The 18,676-nt window shown below is 40.8% G+C and overlaps 2 protein-coding genes across 2 annotated transcripts; both read right to left on the bottom strand.

Moving 5' to 3' along the window:
* Positions 1-1,518: 1,518 nt before the first annotated feature.
* LOC112191258 (zeatin O-glucosyltransferase) lies at positions 1,519-3,211 on the bottom strand. Its single transcript, XM_024330590.2, has one exon. The coding sequence runs from the start codon at positions 3,054-3,056 to the stop codon at positions 1,671-1,673; it is 1,386 nt and encodes a 461-aa protein (XP_024186358.1). The 5' UTR covers positions 3,057-3,211; the 3' UTR covers positions 1,519-1,670.
* A 13,443-nt stretch (positions 3,212-16,654) lies between these two features.
* Positions 16,655-18,470, bottom strand: LOC112193626 (zeatin O-glucosyltransferase). Its single transcript, XM_024333834.2, has 2 exons — positions 18,454-18,470; positions 16,655-18,416 (listed from the first exon to the last, which is right to left on the bottom strand). Exon 2 carries the CDS (start codon positions 18,395-18,397, stop codon positions 16,967-16,969), a length of 1,431 nt encoding a protein of 476 aa, XP_024189602.1. The 5' UTR covers positions 18,398-18,416; positions 18,454-18,470; the 3' UTR covers positions 16,655-16,966.
* Positions 18,471-18,676: the final 206 nt, after the last annotated feature.

Genomic DNA, 18,676 nt, shown 5'->3' with positions numbered 1-18,676 from the left:
ATGTTTTGGATCCATAGTTGCTATCCTTGCTTAAACCAAGTGATAAAGACACCGAACAAATAATTACTAAATTTAGAATCGATCTAGAGATGTAAAGTTTATAAAAAATAAATTCTACAATCATTATGGATCTGATATATAGACTATAATAAAGCACCTTGGCCTTGTGAATCCTAGTTCGATCTTCTTAAAGTGAGAAAACAAAACAGCATGAAACTGTCATTGAACCTAGGAAAAGTAAAAAAGTTAGAAAACAAAATACTCTACACTAGCTCCAACCAACAGAGCGTCTCTCTCTAGGCCCTCCCCCTTCTCTCTTGCCCGGATCTTGATCCCTCTGGATCTAGATCGAAGGCTTGAGAGTTGGGGGTAGCCTCTCTAGTTTGGCCTCTCTTTTTCTTAGTTCATCTGTTCTTCATCTTTTTCTCTTGCTTCTCTCACACCCCCTGTGGTGATTTACACCCATTTTGTGCTGATTTTGCTGGCTTATGTTCAGTTCTAGAGGACCTTGTTCCTCTTTTCTTTGCCGATCAACCCAAAAAAATTTCAAATCCAAAAAACTCCATGACTCCCCTCACCCATTACCTCACACCATCTCCCCTCCATCTACCAAAGACCTGCTCCATGAAGGATTTCGTGGCTACCTCTTAAAAGTGAGAATCACTTACCTAAAGGAGTATGGATGCTCACGCATGGATGTTTCACTCCCCATTCACCATTGGTTTTTTTCTTTACTATTGGCTTCTGTCCCATTTCTGTGGCTTTGTTCCCTTCCAGGTTTGAGTCTCTCTGGTGGAGAAAAGAAAGTCAGTGTGTGGTGTTGGTTCCTCTCTCTCATCCCCTTAAACTTTGATTTTGACTGGATCTGCTTTTTGAGATTTTTCTAGCAACGGTCACTCGGCACTCATCACTTCAATTCAGCACTTCTCGCACCCTCTTGGCTTTTGGCGGCGACTGCAGCGGCTGCTGTGCGGAAGAGCTTGGACGGCGACGGCTATGTTAGTATTGTAGGAGTTGATGCTTTATTTAATTTTTTGGGTTACACTCTTTTGCCTATCCATGTGGATTATGGTTGAGTTATAATTTTCCTTATTAGGTTTATTTATACTTGGGCCTTGTTTTGGGCATCTCCCATTGAGTTCACTCCCATCGGTAATTATTAATGAAGTTTCATTAAGGATTTAAGGATATCATTAATCTCCAAAAAAAAAAAAAAAAAAAACTCTATTACATGCATGACTTGAATCATTACATTTATGTGGTCCAAATCTGGATCCCTTTTGTGGTGAATAAGTGATTCTACCATTTCGAGATATGAAGACTAATTTGATTATGTCATGGCTATACGAGTCAGATTACGGATGAACTGGATTGCTGATATTGTTTGTAAAAAGAATTGGTAAGTATAACTAGAGTGAATTTGTATTTCCAATTCAAAATTAGCGATGCACCAAAAAATAATTCAAAAAATTAAAACGATTCAAAAAGCTTTCTATATATTATTGAATGGAGGAAAGGCGCAGACCTCCATTTTTGGTAGATCTTTCCGAAATTGAGCCACTTTAACAAGTTTTTCTAACAGAATTAAAAGTGCACATACAACTTTACGTTTATAAAATGTTTTTATTTATAATTTTTTTATTCCCAGTACGACATTTCATGTTTCAGTACTATCTAGTAATATGAGCAACAAATGAAGACAACTCCGCCCGAGAAGTTCCGCCTTTCCCCATCGACCCTCTCACAGCAACACCCAACTCTCCTGCCCTCTTCCTTATCACATCCGCTTCTCCAGATCCCATCAATTTCTGCACACCATCTTTCACCATTGAAGATGTCACAAGCTCACCCCTTCTCTCCCAATCTCTCATAACCAAACCAACTTTGAGCACCCTAGTAACCAGAACCGTGTTTCTTGGTTGGTCCGAGTGCATCGGCCAACATGCTATGGGAACTCCCATCGTGACACTTTCCATGCATGAGTTCCATCCACAATGACTTACGAACCAAGCAATTGATTTGTGCGACAGAATCTCCAACTGGGGCGCCCAATCTCTAACTACTACTCCCCTATCTTTCACTCTCTGTTCATACCCTTCTGGAAGCTTAGGCTTTCTAACTTGGTCTCCGTCGAGGAAAAGGTCACCCTTGTCAGCATCTCTTAATACCCAAATGAATTTTTGTTTGCTTTCTTCCAACCCAATAGCCAACTCCATGATCTGTTCATCTGTCATGGTGGTGGTTGTTCCAAAAGACACATATATTACTGAGTTGGCATCTTGTTTATCAAGCCAATCCAAGCACATGTGCTTTGGAGTTTTCAGGGATATGGACACCGGGTTGAACGGCCCAATAGCCCAATGCTTCTTATTATCACCTAATTTGCTTAGTAAATCTATGTACTGACCTTCTATGGTTTTGCTGGTGTTAAAGATGCTCCCTGAGCTGTACTTTTTGTATTCATATTGAGCAACAACGAAATCAAAGAACTCGTCGGGGAAACAATCCTCGAGACGGGGGACGGTGTCAGGGATTTGGACCTCCACCCCTTCTAGCTCAGAAGGCTTTCCAATTGATTCCCATAATAACAGGAAAATGGCGAAGGCGGAAACAGTGTGGAAGGTATAGGACTCGGTGTTTACGATGGAACCCACGTCTTGGATGACGGAAGCCATGAGGGAGTCGTGGATGACGACTACTCGCCTTGACTGAGAGGCTAGTTTGCGTAGAAGTGCGGCGACTGGGTGGCGGAGATGGGTGGTGGCTTGAAATGTGGGTTGGAGATGAGAAGGGAACTTGGTTGGTGCACTAGGGTTGGGAGGGGGGCAAGGAAAAGGAGGGATGGAGAAGTCATGGAATTGGATATAGTTTGAGCCGTCTGAGGTTTGATCCCAGCCTTGGACTCGAAGCTTGGCTTGACGGTTGTGATTGGGGGTTCCGACGAAGTGGACGGGAATGTTGTAGGTGGAGATGAGGCGGGAGAGGTGGAGGAGCTGGTTGAGGTGGCCTTGCAATGGTAAAGGCACCATGACAATCACCACTTCATTAGAAGCCATGAATACAAAACTTGAAAAATGGTTGGCTTTTGATATGAGTTCTTCGGTTCAGTACTCAAGGCCTCAAGGGTTTTTATACTAATGAAAATGAAAATGTAGATGATTTATGTATTCCTTTTTTTTTTCCTTGTATGTTATTCTCTTTTCGTCAATAAATCAATAAATCAGACTCTTAAGGTTTTTTACTTTAAAAAAGAGAAGATTTTACTGTATGTTGTTTGTCAAGTCTGAGATTATATGTTATACTTATTAGGTATTTTCTTAATGTGTGAGATTTTTTTTCCATTTGATTTTTTAAATTATTTATGATAAGGTCATTTTATGAGATATCTTTCCCTTTCAATTAACCAATTCTTTTCCTTTTGTGGCCACCTTGTAGTGGCCACCTACCACATCCCTTTTTAGGTTAAACTTGAAAGAATCCTTTTTTAAGTTCTTGAGCATTATCATCACTTTTATTTATTTATCATTTTTTTTTTCCTAATCATCCCGTCAAGACCCTTTTTCTTTTGCATATGGTCACTCACTATTGATGCTTCTCTAGTAGTAGTGTTTTATCGCCGCCGCCAAAAATAATTAAAAAAGTATAACTATAATAATTGAGTATCTTGATAAATTTGGTCATCAGTCATCAGTCATCAGTCATCACCTTGCAGAAAAGGTCGAACAGATCGACTAGTGCGTCTGCATATCTTATCCCACACTTCTTAGTTCTTACTCAAACCTTCTCAATTTCCATGCATCTATTGCTGATTTATATATGCATTAGAATAATGGCCATAAGATCTCCCCCCACCTTAAAATATCAAGAGTTTTTTTTTTTTTTTTTTTTCCCAAAACATTTTTGACTGAACATCATGATCTTAATTAGCATGTCGGCAAGCATATATATGCAGAATATGATATAATTGGTGCTTAATCAAGAAAATTAAGAAGAAGAAAAAGGGAGAAACTGTTCAAGTAAAACCCTAATTTGTGTTTGACTCAAACTCTAGGTTACTTAACCTAGTGGTAATAGGGGTTACATTAGAATGATCTAGATTTATATTCAATGTAAGATTACTTTTCTTGTATGATTGAGATTCTATGCATTGTAATCCTCTATATAAAGAGGCCCATATTATCAATGAAAATACACAGCAAATTCCTCTCAATTTCAGTTTCTCTACAACACGTTATCAGCACGAAGCTCTAACCCTAAAACCCTAAATTCGTAGCCTTCAAATCCCAAAAACCACCGCCGCCCACTTTGTAGATCTCAACTCCAGGAATCTAGAACCGACGGCCCCACCCCAAGAACCGGTCGGAAAACCACCGAACCGGCCACTGAAGTAACGAAAGTCCCTCTACCAGGTTCAAACCTTCCTCCCAGCCTTGTGCAGCCATCTTCCACCAGCAGCAGCACCATTGTTCTAGAACCCTAGAACCGGAAACTACAATCCCGGAACCATCCTGAAGTTACCTGAACCGGCCACCAGAATAGACTGCAACCGAACCGGTAGAAGAAAAAAAAAAAATGAGGCAGAAGCAGAGCCCAGCCCTAGGCCCAGAAGCCTAGAAGCAGACCTCAGGCCGACAGTCGTTGCTCTCGGCCCAAATCACATCAGCCCAGAGCCCGTCCACATCAGCAGCGCCCAGTCAGCCTGCCACGTCAGCATTGTCGGTCAACACTCCGGTCAACCTTTTTCTGGCCACTTTTCCGACTACCTATTTTCAAGGTTTTTTTTTTTTTTTTTCCTCTAAAAATTCCCCTTTTTTAGAGTTTTTAAATTCAATTTCTCTTCTTTTTATCGGGGACTTGCAACCTCCCTTCTTCTACCCCCCCTTTCTTCATCATAGGGGAGACCTGATTAAGCCGAACTGTGAGGGTTCGTGCTCACTCCAAGCTTGGAGCTTGTAGAGTCCTCCAAACTTAGAGTTTGTAAAGAATTTATGATCGACCACTTACATCATTGTTTCGATCTAATCCAACCTCTCTTGGAATCGAATTTCTTGGAAGCGTCTACGCTCGGAAATTCCTAATTTCTTGCAAGCGATTACGCTCAGAAATTTATATGTTTTCGTGGTAGCTTTTTTCGCTCCGAAACTAACCCTTTTTCTTGTTCTATTTCAAGATGAATAACTTGAACAAATTGGACTTTGCTCCATTGGGAACAACTGGCTCTGAATATCACAGATGGGTTCGTAATGTTCGCCAGCATCTCAAGGCCGATGGAATCCTGGATACGATTCTCGAGCCTAGCAAGGACGTGCTAACTGTTGAGCAAGCACAAGCTTTCGAAGCAAATAGAGCAGCCTTAGAGGAAAATAAGGCGAAAGCCATCATCCTAATGACTCGTCATATGGAAAATAAGGCGAAAGCCATCATCCTAATGACTCGCCATATGGATGATTCGCTCCAGTACGAGTGTATGAATGAAGAAGACCCCAGAAGGCTGTGGGTCTCACTTGAAGAAAGATTTGGCAACGTCCGTGACTCCCTGCTTCTTGACCTAGAAGTGAGATGGCATAGCTTCCGCTTCTGTGATTTCAAGTCAATTCTTGACTACAACTCGGAAGCACTTCGCATTAAATCCTTAATGGAATTCTGTGGTAAAGAGATCACAAATGCGATGCTGATTGAGAAGACTCTCTCTACCTTCCCCGTCTCTGCATTTATGGTTGCTAAGAACTATCGAATCGATGTTGCTGCAGGACGAATCACAAGGTTTCATGAGCTCATTGGAGTTATGAATGTTGCTGAAAAGCATGACAACATCCTTGTGAAGAACTATAATTCGAGATCCGTGGGAATAGAGCATATTCCGGAATCTAATTATAGTCGCGCCCCTAAGAAAAGGCGCCAAGAGTGAAACCCGAACCATACGGATACTTCTAATCACTCTACTTGGGAAGGTAACTGCCAAAATAGGCATACACAGAACCGAAGAGGTCAACTTGGAAAGAGAGAGGGAGGCAATGCCTCTAGCCATGTTGGTGGCACCACCAAGAGCTATCTAAATGACGCTTTCAAAGCTCCTCAATCAATGGAGTCTGAGCAAAGAGATGTATGTTCTCGATGTGGAGTATCCGATCATTGGGCACACATTTGTAGAGCTCGTGGAGAAATTTTCACCACATACAAAGCATATTGTGAAGCAAGGGAAGCTCACGATGTGGAACAAGAAGATTAAGAAGATGATCTAGAGTGAAGGGTTGAAGACTACAAATTTAGTTGGGATCAATAGATCTCCAATTCTGTTTAAGTCTTTATTTTTCCAAGAGATGTAATAGACAATTGCCATATTTGTTTGTAGTAGATGCTAATGGTTTAGTATTTCTTCAAAGTAGGCTCACCCAAAGTAAGTGTGATGTCTAGGAAGGTTATGAGATTAGTGGTACTTTAGCGAGCCTTGCTCCACCGACATCTCCCTACTCACCTGGTCACATTTATTTTGGAATCACCGAAAGAAGTTAGACGACTACTATTATTTTGCATTAGCTAGCATTTTGGATTAGATTTTCTTTCATCAAAGAGACAATTATGTAACTCTGTTGGTTTATGAATAAAATTTCGAGTTCTTTTCATTATGACTCCATTTTGATTTTGAGCATATGACTTTGTGACTACGATGGTTGGGCCATCAGTATTGATTCAAGGACATGGAATAGCCTAAGTTCCCCTTGCCAAAAGGCACCTTGATTATTGTCGTAAAAACTCTCTACGCTCCTAGGACAAATAGCATCTATGAGTAGCCAACAGATTTCATGCGAAAACGCATGTAGAGAATGAGAATGAGTTCCTTTGCAATACCTCTAATGATTGCGAACAAAGGAGCATCTTAGAGAAGTTTATGTGTCTCTCTAGTGAACTCTATGTCACTATTCGAGCTTTTAATCCAATAAAAGTTATGAGAGAATATCTCTTGGATTTAGACACATATCGACTTTGTCACGACATGATATATCATCCTAGTCCTGATAGATGATCCGTCTACTAAAGACTTCACATGGACATCTTTTCTCTCGAGCGAAATGAAGCATGAATCAAAAGTTGATTCCTGGACTAATTGTGACCGACACTGCTGGCACAGTCCCTATCCATGACGCCATGGATGGCATCCATCATGGTGATGGCGCCCCAGGTGATGCTGCAATCACCAACTTTGCTTCAAATAGCGTTTCAGACACTTAGGCCCAACCAAAATCCTCATTGGTTACTTCTAAAGCCTCTCGCTCGTTTTACAAATCCCGTTCCTTAAGAAAATTTAGATTGAGACCTTCCTATGCAAAGGATATGAAAATACTCATTTTGTTCTTACATAGAATCCGTAGGGATTCTGTGGACTGTTTCAACCAACCTGTGGACATTTAAATATCTCATGATGTTGGTTGACACGCAAACACGCCGGTCATGTGTTGTGCCATTGCCCACTTTTAATGTTAATTATGCTACACTCCTAGCAAACATCATATGACAACGGGCTCACTCCCCGGATCATCCTATTCAGTCAATTGGATTTGACATTGCTAGAGAGTTTACATCGAAGACTTTCGATGGTTATTGCAATGGGACTGATATTGGACATCATATTCCCATGTACACACCCAAATGGTCTTGCAAAAACGACTACGATGGTAGTCCGGACATTGGTAATGCGCACCAATCTCCTTATATCCGCTTGGGGTGATGCAATATCGCATGCAACTTTGCTAATTCGTCTACTACCCACCGCCACTCAATGTACCTCTGCTTTACAGCTAGTGACTGGGTACAAGTATTGTATTTACGCATATTTGAGTGTGTCATTTATGTGCCAATTGCGATGCCACAGCTCTCTATGATGGGTCTTTATAGACGAATAGGCAACTACGTCGGATTTGAGATTCCAACAATCATCTGCCACTTAAATGCCCTTGCTAGGCGATCTCCTTACCGCTAGATTTGCGGATGTCACTTTGATGAGATAGTCTTCCTGTCGTTAGGGGGAGATAAGAACACAAATGTTCAATAGGAACGATAGGAATTGTCGTAGTCTGTCCCCATTATGTCTCATCTCGATCCCTGTTAAGGTGACGAGATCACACTAATATGCTGCAAACATGGACGTCCCTACGAGAGGACGTAGCGCCACCCTACACAGAGGTAGGCATGGCGCCAATGCCAAAGAGAGTGGCACGCTGGCGTTGCAGGCCATGGCCCCAGCTAGGATGCGTGGGAGGCCCGTGAGTTCGAAGGATATTTTGGCACATTCCAATCCTTTGATCATCAAGACTCAAAATCCGTCTCATGAGGATCTTCCGGATTATGGTTATTGTTGGGGGACGCCTCAACGTCAGAACCTATTCCTAAGAATATAGAGCTCTTTGAAAATTACACTAGTGTACATGAGACGTGGGATAGAACTCCATCATAATTGATGATGTAGTTGCGCATTACATTGCGCATGAGTTTGTTGAGTCTGATGATATCGAACCACACTCCGTTGATGAATGAACGCCAACGTAGAGAAATTTGGCCTAAATGGAAAAATGCGATCTAGGTTAAGTTGGATTCTCTAACGAAGAGGTGGGTATTTGAGCCAATAATGCCAACACCTCCTAATATAAAACCTGTTAACTAATGGGTCTTTGTTAGAAAGCGTAATGAGAAAAAGAGATCGTAATCTCGCCTTCTGGCGCAAGGATTCTCACAAAACGCCCTGGAATCGACTATGATGAGACATATTTTCTCGTAATGGATGTCACTGCACTCCACTACGTACCCTGTCAGTTTGGTAGTTTCCAAATAATTGATCATGCAGCTTACAAATTGTCACGCCCCGAATTTTTGAATAACAAATTCAAATCCGAAAAATGAATTAAACAACTACAACAAATAAACGTTCTGAATTTTTTTCTCAGAACAACCACACCACATGCCACTCAAATTTCAAATCTCGAAAACCTTGAGTTAATTATTACAACTCACTCTTACAAAGTAAAATTGTAAAGCTCTAAATGAGCATAACAAACCTCACAATAGAAATTCAGAGTATCACAAGCAGCTACTCTACAAGCAGTTATTCCCATCGCATGTGATCTTTCCTACAACCTCACAAACATGCACTCCGGTTTATCGTTAAACCGAAGGACCTTAGACCATTTGGTCTTCAGAACCCACATCATTGACCTCTATACAACCCATCAAGTCAACTATGATTTTTCGAACATGAATTAATCCATCCAAAATCATCATATATAAATAAGGCACAATACATTTAAATCCATATTATATATAAAATCATCACAATTCCACACTCCTCAATGTCACACCATTCCATATATAATCACGTAAATATATATATATATATATATATATTTATATACGTAATTATCCACTCAGGGATAATCACTAATACCAACTATAGTTCAAGCATAAAAATTGTGAAATTCATTTGTATAGTTAAAATTATTTTACTTACCTATGGACTGTAGTTGATCAAGTCCATATGATTTAAAACAAATGTTTATTCCATAAATATTTTCACACAATTACGACAAAATAAAGTAAATAAATGTACTCGGTTCGTAATATGAACCATGTGAGGTTTACTCACCTCTAAAATCCCGCTGCGTCTTCTTAACAGCTCAAGATACGATTCATAATCGTCCGCCAAATCAATCCGTCAATAACCTAATCCAATACGATCTTAACTTAGCCAACAACTCATAAACATAATTAAACGACGATCCAACGGTTAGATCGAAATTAAACGATGATCCAACGGTCGGATCCTCACAGATCGTCCTTAGGATCATCCTCCTAAATTATCACGAAGATCTAACGGTTGGATCTTCCTGAATCGCCCTTACTAACATCTCCACAAATTTATATAAAAATCCGACGGTCGGATTCTCACGAATCGCCTTTTAAATCACTATTTCACAATTATACGAAGATCCAACGGTCGGATCTTCACCCATGACCACACAAAGTCACTGGGACAGTCATACGATCAACATATCAAAACTACAAGTCCATCGGACGGTCAGATCTTCACAGATCATAAATCAAACTATCGAAATCGATCGTAACGTAAAAATTCATAACTTAATCATATCCAAAAATTTCGTATAATATATTGAAATGATCGTCTTAACATGTAGAACATAAAAATGGGCAGAAACTACCCTTAAGGTCCCCGGAGGTGGCCGGAAAGGGCCGCCGGAGTTAGGGGCAGAGCCGCCGCCGACCACCTCCAATGGTGTCGGGGCCAGGCTGCTCCTCTTCATTTCATCAAGCCTAACCATTTTTCTAACTAGCATGAAGTCTGAAAATGATCGAAAGTGGTCGAAAATTACCTAGAACAGTTGAACTTGGCCGGAAATTTTCCAGAATCCGGTAGGTGCTCCAATCGACGTAAAAACCTCCACCACTCGCTTCGATCCTTTCTGGAGACTTCTTCAGAAACTCAATTCGAGTTCACTGGTTTAAGAATCAATCAAAACGAAGCTCTACAGCTCGAGATATCCTGATCGAAAGTTTCGGTGGCCGGAAAAATTCCAGAATCCGGTGAGCTTGAGTTTCAACCTAAAAACTTCAACAAAACAATTCGGTTCCTTCTGGAGATTTGTTCAGCAACTCAAGGCAAGTTCACCAGTTCAAGAATCACAAGAAATGGTGGTCTGTAGCTCGAGATATCAGGATCGATAGTCCGGTTTTCGATTCGAATCGGGTCTGACTTCCAGCCGCCACCACGCTCAGCGTCGCCGTCCAAGGACACTTCTGGAAGCTTCAGGAGGTTGAGGTGAGCTGGAGGATGAAGTTTGGTGAGGATTGATGGTCGGTAGCTTGAGATATCAAGCTTGGAACCAAAACGAGCTCAAATCGGCCTCGTGTTCCACCGCCGTATACGGTTCAAGAGCCGGCGAAAGGTTACCACCGGCAGCTGCGCAAGGAAGAGGCGAAGGTGTGGGACTTGGTCTGGGGTCAATTGATGTCCTGTGGAGCGAGAACCAGCTTGGAGGAGGAATGCTCTGTTTTGGTTGCTGGTTTCGGCAGAGAGAGAGAGAGAGAGAGAGAGTGTGTGTGTGTGTGTGTGTGTGAGCCTTTGCTGGTGTCGGTCGTTCACTTTAATCACTCTCAAGCAGACAAAATCATGAAAGGTAAAGCCTTAAAACATGGAAAGTAAAGCAATGCCATAATTAAGTTTTTGCTTTGATTAAAGAAAACATCCGGGTATTACACAAATGTGGTCACTACGTATCTGTATGGGGATCTAGATACGGAATGTACATGAAGGTTCATGGTGAACTTCATTTACCCAAGTCAAGTGGCTCTAGACCACGGAGCGCATTTTATAAAGAGGTTGAAATGCTCACTAAGATGACTACTTGATTGGGAAGGGATATGCCCACGTGTTTCCATAACAAGTTTCGGATTCTATCGCAGTTCATGTTGGACATGATCTTCATTGGAAGCCCTTAAAGAGTTAATGGAAACCATAGAACACTAGAAATCCGAGTTTGAGATGAAGAATTTTGGGAGAACACGATTATGTCTCGGTTTGGAACTTGAGCATCGTGTTGATAGATGCTTAGGCATTTTGACAAGGTCAAACCTTCAAGCACCCCCATGATCGTCCGTAGTCTTGATCCTGAAAATGATCCTCTTGGTCAGAATGATGATGGAGAAGATGTGCTGGAGGCGGAAGTGCCCTACATAAGTACAATAGGCGCATTATTGTACTTATCTCAATGCACAATCTATTGTACTTATCTTAATGCACAAGACCGGACATCTCATTTGCAGTGAACTTATTAGCTAAGTTATAGCTCTACGCCAACGCGACACCATTGGATTGGTGTAAAAGATATCTTTCTATACTAGAGATGTACGACTGATATGGTCATGCTTTATCCATATAGAGAGACAATGGATTCGGACCCATCACACACCAGGAACGCCACCAACTCTGGCCTGCGTCCACTATCCCCATCCCAAAACAACATGTGTTTTGGAAGGTTTTGTTGATGTTGGGTGTCTCTTTGACCCACACAAAGGTCATTCCCAAACTAGTTAAGTGTTCACCATGGGTAAAGACCGTGATATCTTGGAGGTTTACATAATAAACCCTAGCCGCTATATCTTCGAACAATGCAAAGATTATTACTCTTCACAAAGTGGTTCGTGAATGTATATGGATTGGATTCATAATTACGCATGTTTGAAAAGTTGTGGTTTAAAGTCTACCACAGATGAGCCTACACAAATGAAGCAAGGCTACATCAAAAGTGACAACACCAAGGATAATCAGCAACAACAGACTCTCCTCAAGATCAAAGTGAACTAGGTTCAATCTGAGGACAGTATGACAGGCTTGCTCACTAAGTCATTGCCTAAATTCCACTTTCGAGAAACATGTTGGTTGCATCGTTTGAGGAAGTTATCCAAACTCCCATGACCGTTGTCATCAGGTGAGGATGCAGACATCAGGGGGAAATGTTTACATGTATGGTCTCGAAACTTGAAGGGTGTGTTGTGCTCTTTTTCCCCTTCGACCGAGATTATTTTTGTCCCACTGGGTTTTTGTTACTCGGCAAGGTTTTTAATGAGGCAACGAGAGAAGCACTGCGTTTGGGCAACACAAGGGGGAGTGTTCAAGTAAAACCATAATTTGTGTTTGGCCCAAACTCTAGATTACTTAACCTAGTGGTAATAGGGTTACATTAGAAGGATCTAGATTCATATTCAATGTAAGATTACTTTCTTTGTCTAATTGAGATTATATACATTGTAATCCTCTATATAAAAAGGCCCATATTATCAATGAGAATACACAGCAAATTCCTCTCAATTTCAGTTTCTCTACAACAGAAACTACATAAATATATATATATATATATATATATATATATACATGCGTGGAACTACATAGAAGGCTTTATGGGCTATAGCCTAGACAACATTTTGGCCCAAAAACCCCTAAGTATATGTCCCTTCAGCCCATAGTCCCATACCAGTCCAAAGAAAAAAAAAATATATGTTGAAGACTTGAAGTCCGAAATCGCATACTCCCAGTCTCCCACAGGCCGCAGCGGGTCAGTTGAAGTGAAGGATTGAATACTCCCACAAATCACCACCGGAAATCTCCGTGAACCCACAATCCGATTTGGGGATCCCTATTTCACAGGTACAATTACTCTATCTTTCATCTTCATGGAGATTTTAATTTCAATTTGGGGAAATCCCATGAATCTACTCTAAATTTTTGGGTTTGTGGTTTACTGGTTTTGTAGGCAGACCTGCTTGTGCATTTGGATGGAGGTCAGTGACTCAGTGGCTGACTTGCTGGCTTGCTGCTGCGTGAGATTGTTTGATTTGGACTTTGGAGAATTGGAGTTGGCGAGCGAGTCGGAGTTGCTGCTGTGAATCTGGATTTCTGGGTAAGTCGGTATTGAGTCTCTTACTCTGTTGACTTTTTTGATTCCAAATACTTGCCGGAAGTCGACTTGATTAATTGATTTGTTTCTCTGTGACTCTGTGCTGATTAGTTGATTTGTTTCTCTGTGACTCTGTGCCGACTTGGAATTGATTAGTTGATTTGTTTCTCTGCCGACTTGAATATAATGAATTAATGATGGTAATCATGGTATATTGGTATATATAATTGTTTAAATGTTGCAGCTTGGTTTCATTGTTTAATTACTATGACTTGCCGACTTGGTTTCATTGTCTAATATATATATAATATTTTAATGGTGGTATTTATATAATATTATAGGTATTGAATATAATGTCGGATCACCGGAAACCCAAGAGGTACAAAAATCTTCTGTCATGGTTTGCAAATGATACTCCATCAAGTGATAGTGTCGATGGGAGTGGGAGTAGAAATGTGACTGATAATTCTGTTAATGATGTCCCTTTAAACCCTTCTCCATCTATTCCACTAGAAGAGTGTCGTAATGAAAGAATTAAGAGAGAAGAAAGTTTTTATTTTACTTCCCTTGAACGTGATCCAGGAATACGGTGTCCAATATGCAAGTACCCTTTGAATGAGCGTGACAATATTCGAAGAGCTTATGTGGTCTTAGGACCGTATCAACCCCACTTAAGTAGTTACCCATCTTCATTTGACGGAGGTCAAGGTCGAAGATTTAGTCCCAAGTGGTTCAAAGAATGGTCTTGGCTTGAGTATTCTGAAGAGTTGGACAAAGCATTTTGCTTCCCTTGTTTCTTGTTTGATAGTTATCCATCCCATCATCCAGCATTTACTGAGCATGGGTTTCAAGGTTGGAAGAATGTTATGTCAAAAAAATCTGGCATTCTCCATCACATAGGAGGCATAAATTCCACACATAATATTGCCATGTACAAGTGGGAGTCACTAAGAAACCCATCTAAGCATATTGAAAGAGTGATTAGCACAAAATCATCACAAGAAGTAGCAGATAACCGACTCTGGCTTATTACTACTATAGAGTGTAAGGTTGTTGGCACACCAAGGATGTGCTGTTAGAGGCCATGATGAATCGGTTAATTCATCCAATGGTGGCAATTTCAATGCGGTTGTGAATTCGTTTGGAAGAATGAATATAGATGTTCGCAAAGTCTTACAAAATGCTCCTGGGAATGCCAAGTATATTTCTCCCATTATTCAAAAACAAATTGCAAATATACTTGGTAACAAAGTTAGAACCAAGATTCAGGAGGAAGTGAGAGATGCCAAATTTTGTATCCTTGTTGATGAAGCGGTTGATGTATCTAATAGGGAACAAATGGCTATCATTCTTCGATTTGTTGATTGTGATGGGTTTATTAGAGAACGGTTTTTCAAAGTGCTTAGTGTGGCAGACACTTGTTCTCAAACTCTAAAAGATGAGATATCCAAAGTCCTTACTCAATATGATCTTCAAGTTGAAAATATGTGTGGGCAAGGATATGATGGTGCTAGGAACATGCGGGGTGAATATAATGGTTTACAAGCTTTGTTTCGTGAAGAGTGTCCATATGCATATTATGTTCATTGCTTTGCTCATCGCTTACAATTGACTTTAAATGCTGCAGCTAAAGGGGTGCATGATATTTGAGAATTCTTTTCAACTCTAAATTTGATTGTAAATTTTGTTGATTTTTCTGCAAAAAGACATTTAGCTTTTAGAGTTATTAGAGAAGAAGAAATTGCAGATTTAGTAGCTACTGGAGCACTTGAGACAGGTACATGTGCTAATCAGACTTGCGCTTTGCAACGAGCAAGGGCTACTCGTTGGGGTTCACATCTTCGCTCTATTTCAAGTTTGATTAAGTTATTTGGAGCTACGTACCCAAACAACTCTTGTAGATATGGTTGCAAATAGACCAAAAAAAGTACAAGGAGAAGCAAAGAGTGTAGGTAAGGCAATGCAGCGTTTTGATTTTGTGTTTTGCTTGCTTGTGATGCATGATGTCATGAAGATTACTGATTTTCTTTGTCAGTAATTGCAAAAAAAAGCCATAGACATCTTGAATGCTCTCAATTTTCTTTCAATAACAAAATCAAAACTTCAAGATATGAGAGAAGATGGTTGGGATGCTTTGATTATGAGGGTTAAATCATTTTGTTGTGAGTATGATATTATTATGCCAGATATGTCTGCTCCTTACAAGAAAGGTATAAGGGGTTGTGAACAAAATATTACAAATGAGCATTATTATCGGATCAATATACTTAATGCTGTGATAGATTTTCAGTTGGCAGAGTTGGATAGTAGATTTACAGATGATTCGTTGGAGATCCTTGTTCTTAGTGCTACATTTGATCCACGTGATAATTTTCGATCATTTAAATCTGAAGATGTTAACAATCTTGCTTTGAGGTTTTATCCTCAAGATTTTACATCATATGATATGCTTGCTCTAGATATGGAGTGTGAGTTTTTGCTAACAGATATTCAGAGGGATCCAAGATTTGCCAACACAACTACTGTGTCTGATTTGTGTAGGCGGTTAGTTCAATCAAGAAACTCAGCATTCTTTCCTATGATTTATAGATTGATTTGTCTTATTCTAACTCTGCCAGTTTCTACAGCAACAATAGAGAGAGCATTTTCATATATGAATATCATAAAAAACAAACTTCGAAATAAGATGGAAGATGAGTTTCTTGATGATTTGATGGTTCTCTACATCAAAAAAGAATTGGCCGATAGCATTGATAATGATTCTGTGATTGCTGAGTTTGAAGTGAGTGGGCCTCGGAGGGTACGATTTAGTTAGTTTATTGTTATGTTATAACAAATGTATGCTTGTAATTTTTAATTTACGGGGTTTGGTTTTATGTCCCCTCCGTTGTATGTTTTGATTAAAAATTATAAAGGTGTGAGGATGAGCCTCCCACTGGGTTCCAAACCTCAAAAAAAAAAAAAAAAAAAAATTGTGCATTTCTAATTAGCCTGGACACTTCTAGGATCCTGGATCCGCCACTGTGTATATATATATATATATCTCGCAGACTTCACACGTACACTCATTATTATCATCGATCAGCACCGATATTCTTTCTGCTTGATGAATAGATCCGGTTAAAACAATTTTGATCATGCCCAGTAAAAGTCATCATCGTGGAGCTGGCAAAATGTTCGAGTAATGAAAAACTGCTGCATGAGAGGTTCTGACCAAGTGAATTGCACCCATGTCTAGTTGGTAGAAGCAACTATCTCGTACGTACCAACTGGCTGGTCCTTGCATGTGCAGCAGTAACTCACTAGCTCGTCAGGATAAAGACATTGAAACTAACAGCTGTTACTTGAAAGAAAAATTCAAGATGGTACTTCATACAGTTGTTGTGCTTTGCTTTCCAAAGTGGTTACAAAAAGACGGGGCATGAAGTATTAGTCTTTTTCGCAACTGATTATCATACATCAATTCTTCCCAATACTACGTACATTCCCATTTTCGATCATCATAATTATCTGGTGATGTGAGCAATAAAAGAAGACAAATCCACGCGATAATCTCCACCTTCCACCATAGATCCTCTTACGGCAGCACCCAACTCTCTTGCCTTCTTCCTTATCTCATCCACTTCTCCAGATCCCATCAGTTTCTCCACACCATCTTTCACCATTGACGACGTAAGAAGCTCGTTCCTTCTCTCCCAATCCCTTATAACGAGACCAACTTTGAGCACCCTCGTCACCAAAGTCGTGTTCCTCGGTTGGTCTGAGTGCATCGGCCAACATGCTATGGGCACTCCCGAAGTGAGGCTCTCCATGCACGAGTTCCATCCACAGTGACTCAGAAACCAAGCAGTTGATTTATGGGACAAAATCTCCAATTGGGGCGCCCAATCTCTGACCACTACTCCCCTATCTTTCACTTTCTCTTCGTACCCTTCTGGAAGCTCAGCCTTTCTAACTTGGTCTCCGTCAATGAAAAGGTCACCTTTATCAGCATCCCTCAACACCCAAATGAACTTCTGGTTGCTTTGTTCCAACCCAATAGCCAGCTCCTTGATCTGCTCGTCTGTCATGCACGTTGTTGTCCCAAACGACACGTAGATCACCGAGTTTCGTTCTTGTTTATCAAGCCATTCCAAGCAAGCGTGCCTTTTACCATCATTTGAGCCTTCTTTTTTCTCCGGTACTAAAACTGGGTTGAAAGGCCCAACAGCCCAATGCTTCTTGTTATCACCAAGTTTGTTCAGTAAATCAATGTAATCACCTTCTATGGTTCTGCTGGCGTTGTAGATGTTCCCGGAGTTGTACACTGTGTATTCATACTGTGTAACAATAAAATTCAAGAACTCGTCGGGGAAGCAATCCTCCAGACCTGGGGTGGTATCGGGGATTTTACTCTTGACTCGTATCCCTTCGAGTTCAGGTGGACATCCAATTCCTTCCCACAAGAACAAGAAGACGGCGAAGGCGGAGACAGTGTGGAAGGTGTAAGACTCGCCGTTGACGATAGAACCAATGTCTTGGATGACGGAAGCCATGATGGAGTCGTGGATGACCACCACTCGCCTTGTTTGGGAGGCTAGATTTCGCAGAAGTGCGGCGACAGGGTGGCGGAGATGGGTGGTGGCTTCAAATGTGGGTAGGAGATGAGAAGGGAACTTGTTTGGTGCATTGGGGTTGGGAGGAGGGCAAAAGACAGGAGGGATGATGAAGTCATGGAAGTGGATCGTGTTTTTGACGTCTGAGGTTTGATCCCAGCCGTGGACTCGGACCTTGGCTTGACGGTTGTGATTGGGGGTTCCGACAAAGTGGACGGGGATGTTGTACGCGGAGATGAGGCGGGAGAGGTGGAGAAGCTGGTTGAGGTGGCCTTGTGCCGGTAAAGGAACCATGACAACCACCACTTCATTAGGGGCATTGTTTTGGTGGTTGGAAGCCATGAATACGAAACTTCTGTGCAGGCTCTCTATGAGGTTTGTGGTTCGAAAGGGTTGGCTAATGTATGGACTTTGGCTTCTGAACAAGATGATGATATCTATTTATTTCTCATGTATAATATATCCCCATGCATGTTGTTTTCATCGATCAACCTTTAAGCTTTTTGATGATAGTTATGTATAGATAATTAAGGAAAACGGATGGTGACCCGATGCATTAAAATTGGCCAAAATTATATCTTTATCCAGCATGGTCCTATTCAATTCCAGCCTCTCTCCTGA

The sequence above is a fragment of the Rosa chinensis genome, chromosome 3 (genome assembly GCF_002994745.2).
Source record: "Rosa chinensis cultivar Old Blush chromosome 3, RchiOBHm-V2, whole genome shotgun sequence".
Taxonomy (NCBI): Eukaryota; Viridiplantae; Streptophyta; class Magnoliopsida; order Rosales; family Rosaceae; genus Rosa; species Rosa chinensis.
This window is presented reverse-complemented; position numbering and strand designations above follow the sequence as displayed.

What these genes read in the sequence shown, in the direction of transcription:
- LOC112191258 (XM_024330590.2), bottom strand. Translation starts at nt 3,056, where the DNA reads ATGGCTTCTAATGAAGTGGTGATTGTCATGGTGCCTTTACCATTGCAA.
- LOC112193626 (XM_024333834.2), bottom strand. Translation starts at nt 18,397, where the DNA reads ATGGCTTCCAACCACCAAAACAATGCCCCTAATGAAGTGGTGGTTGTC.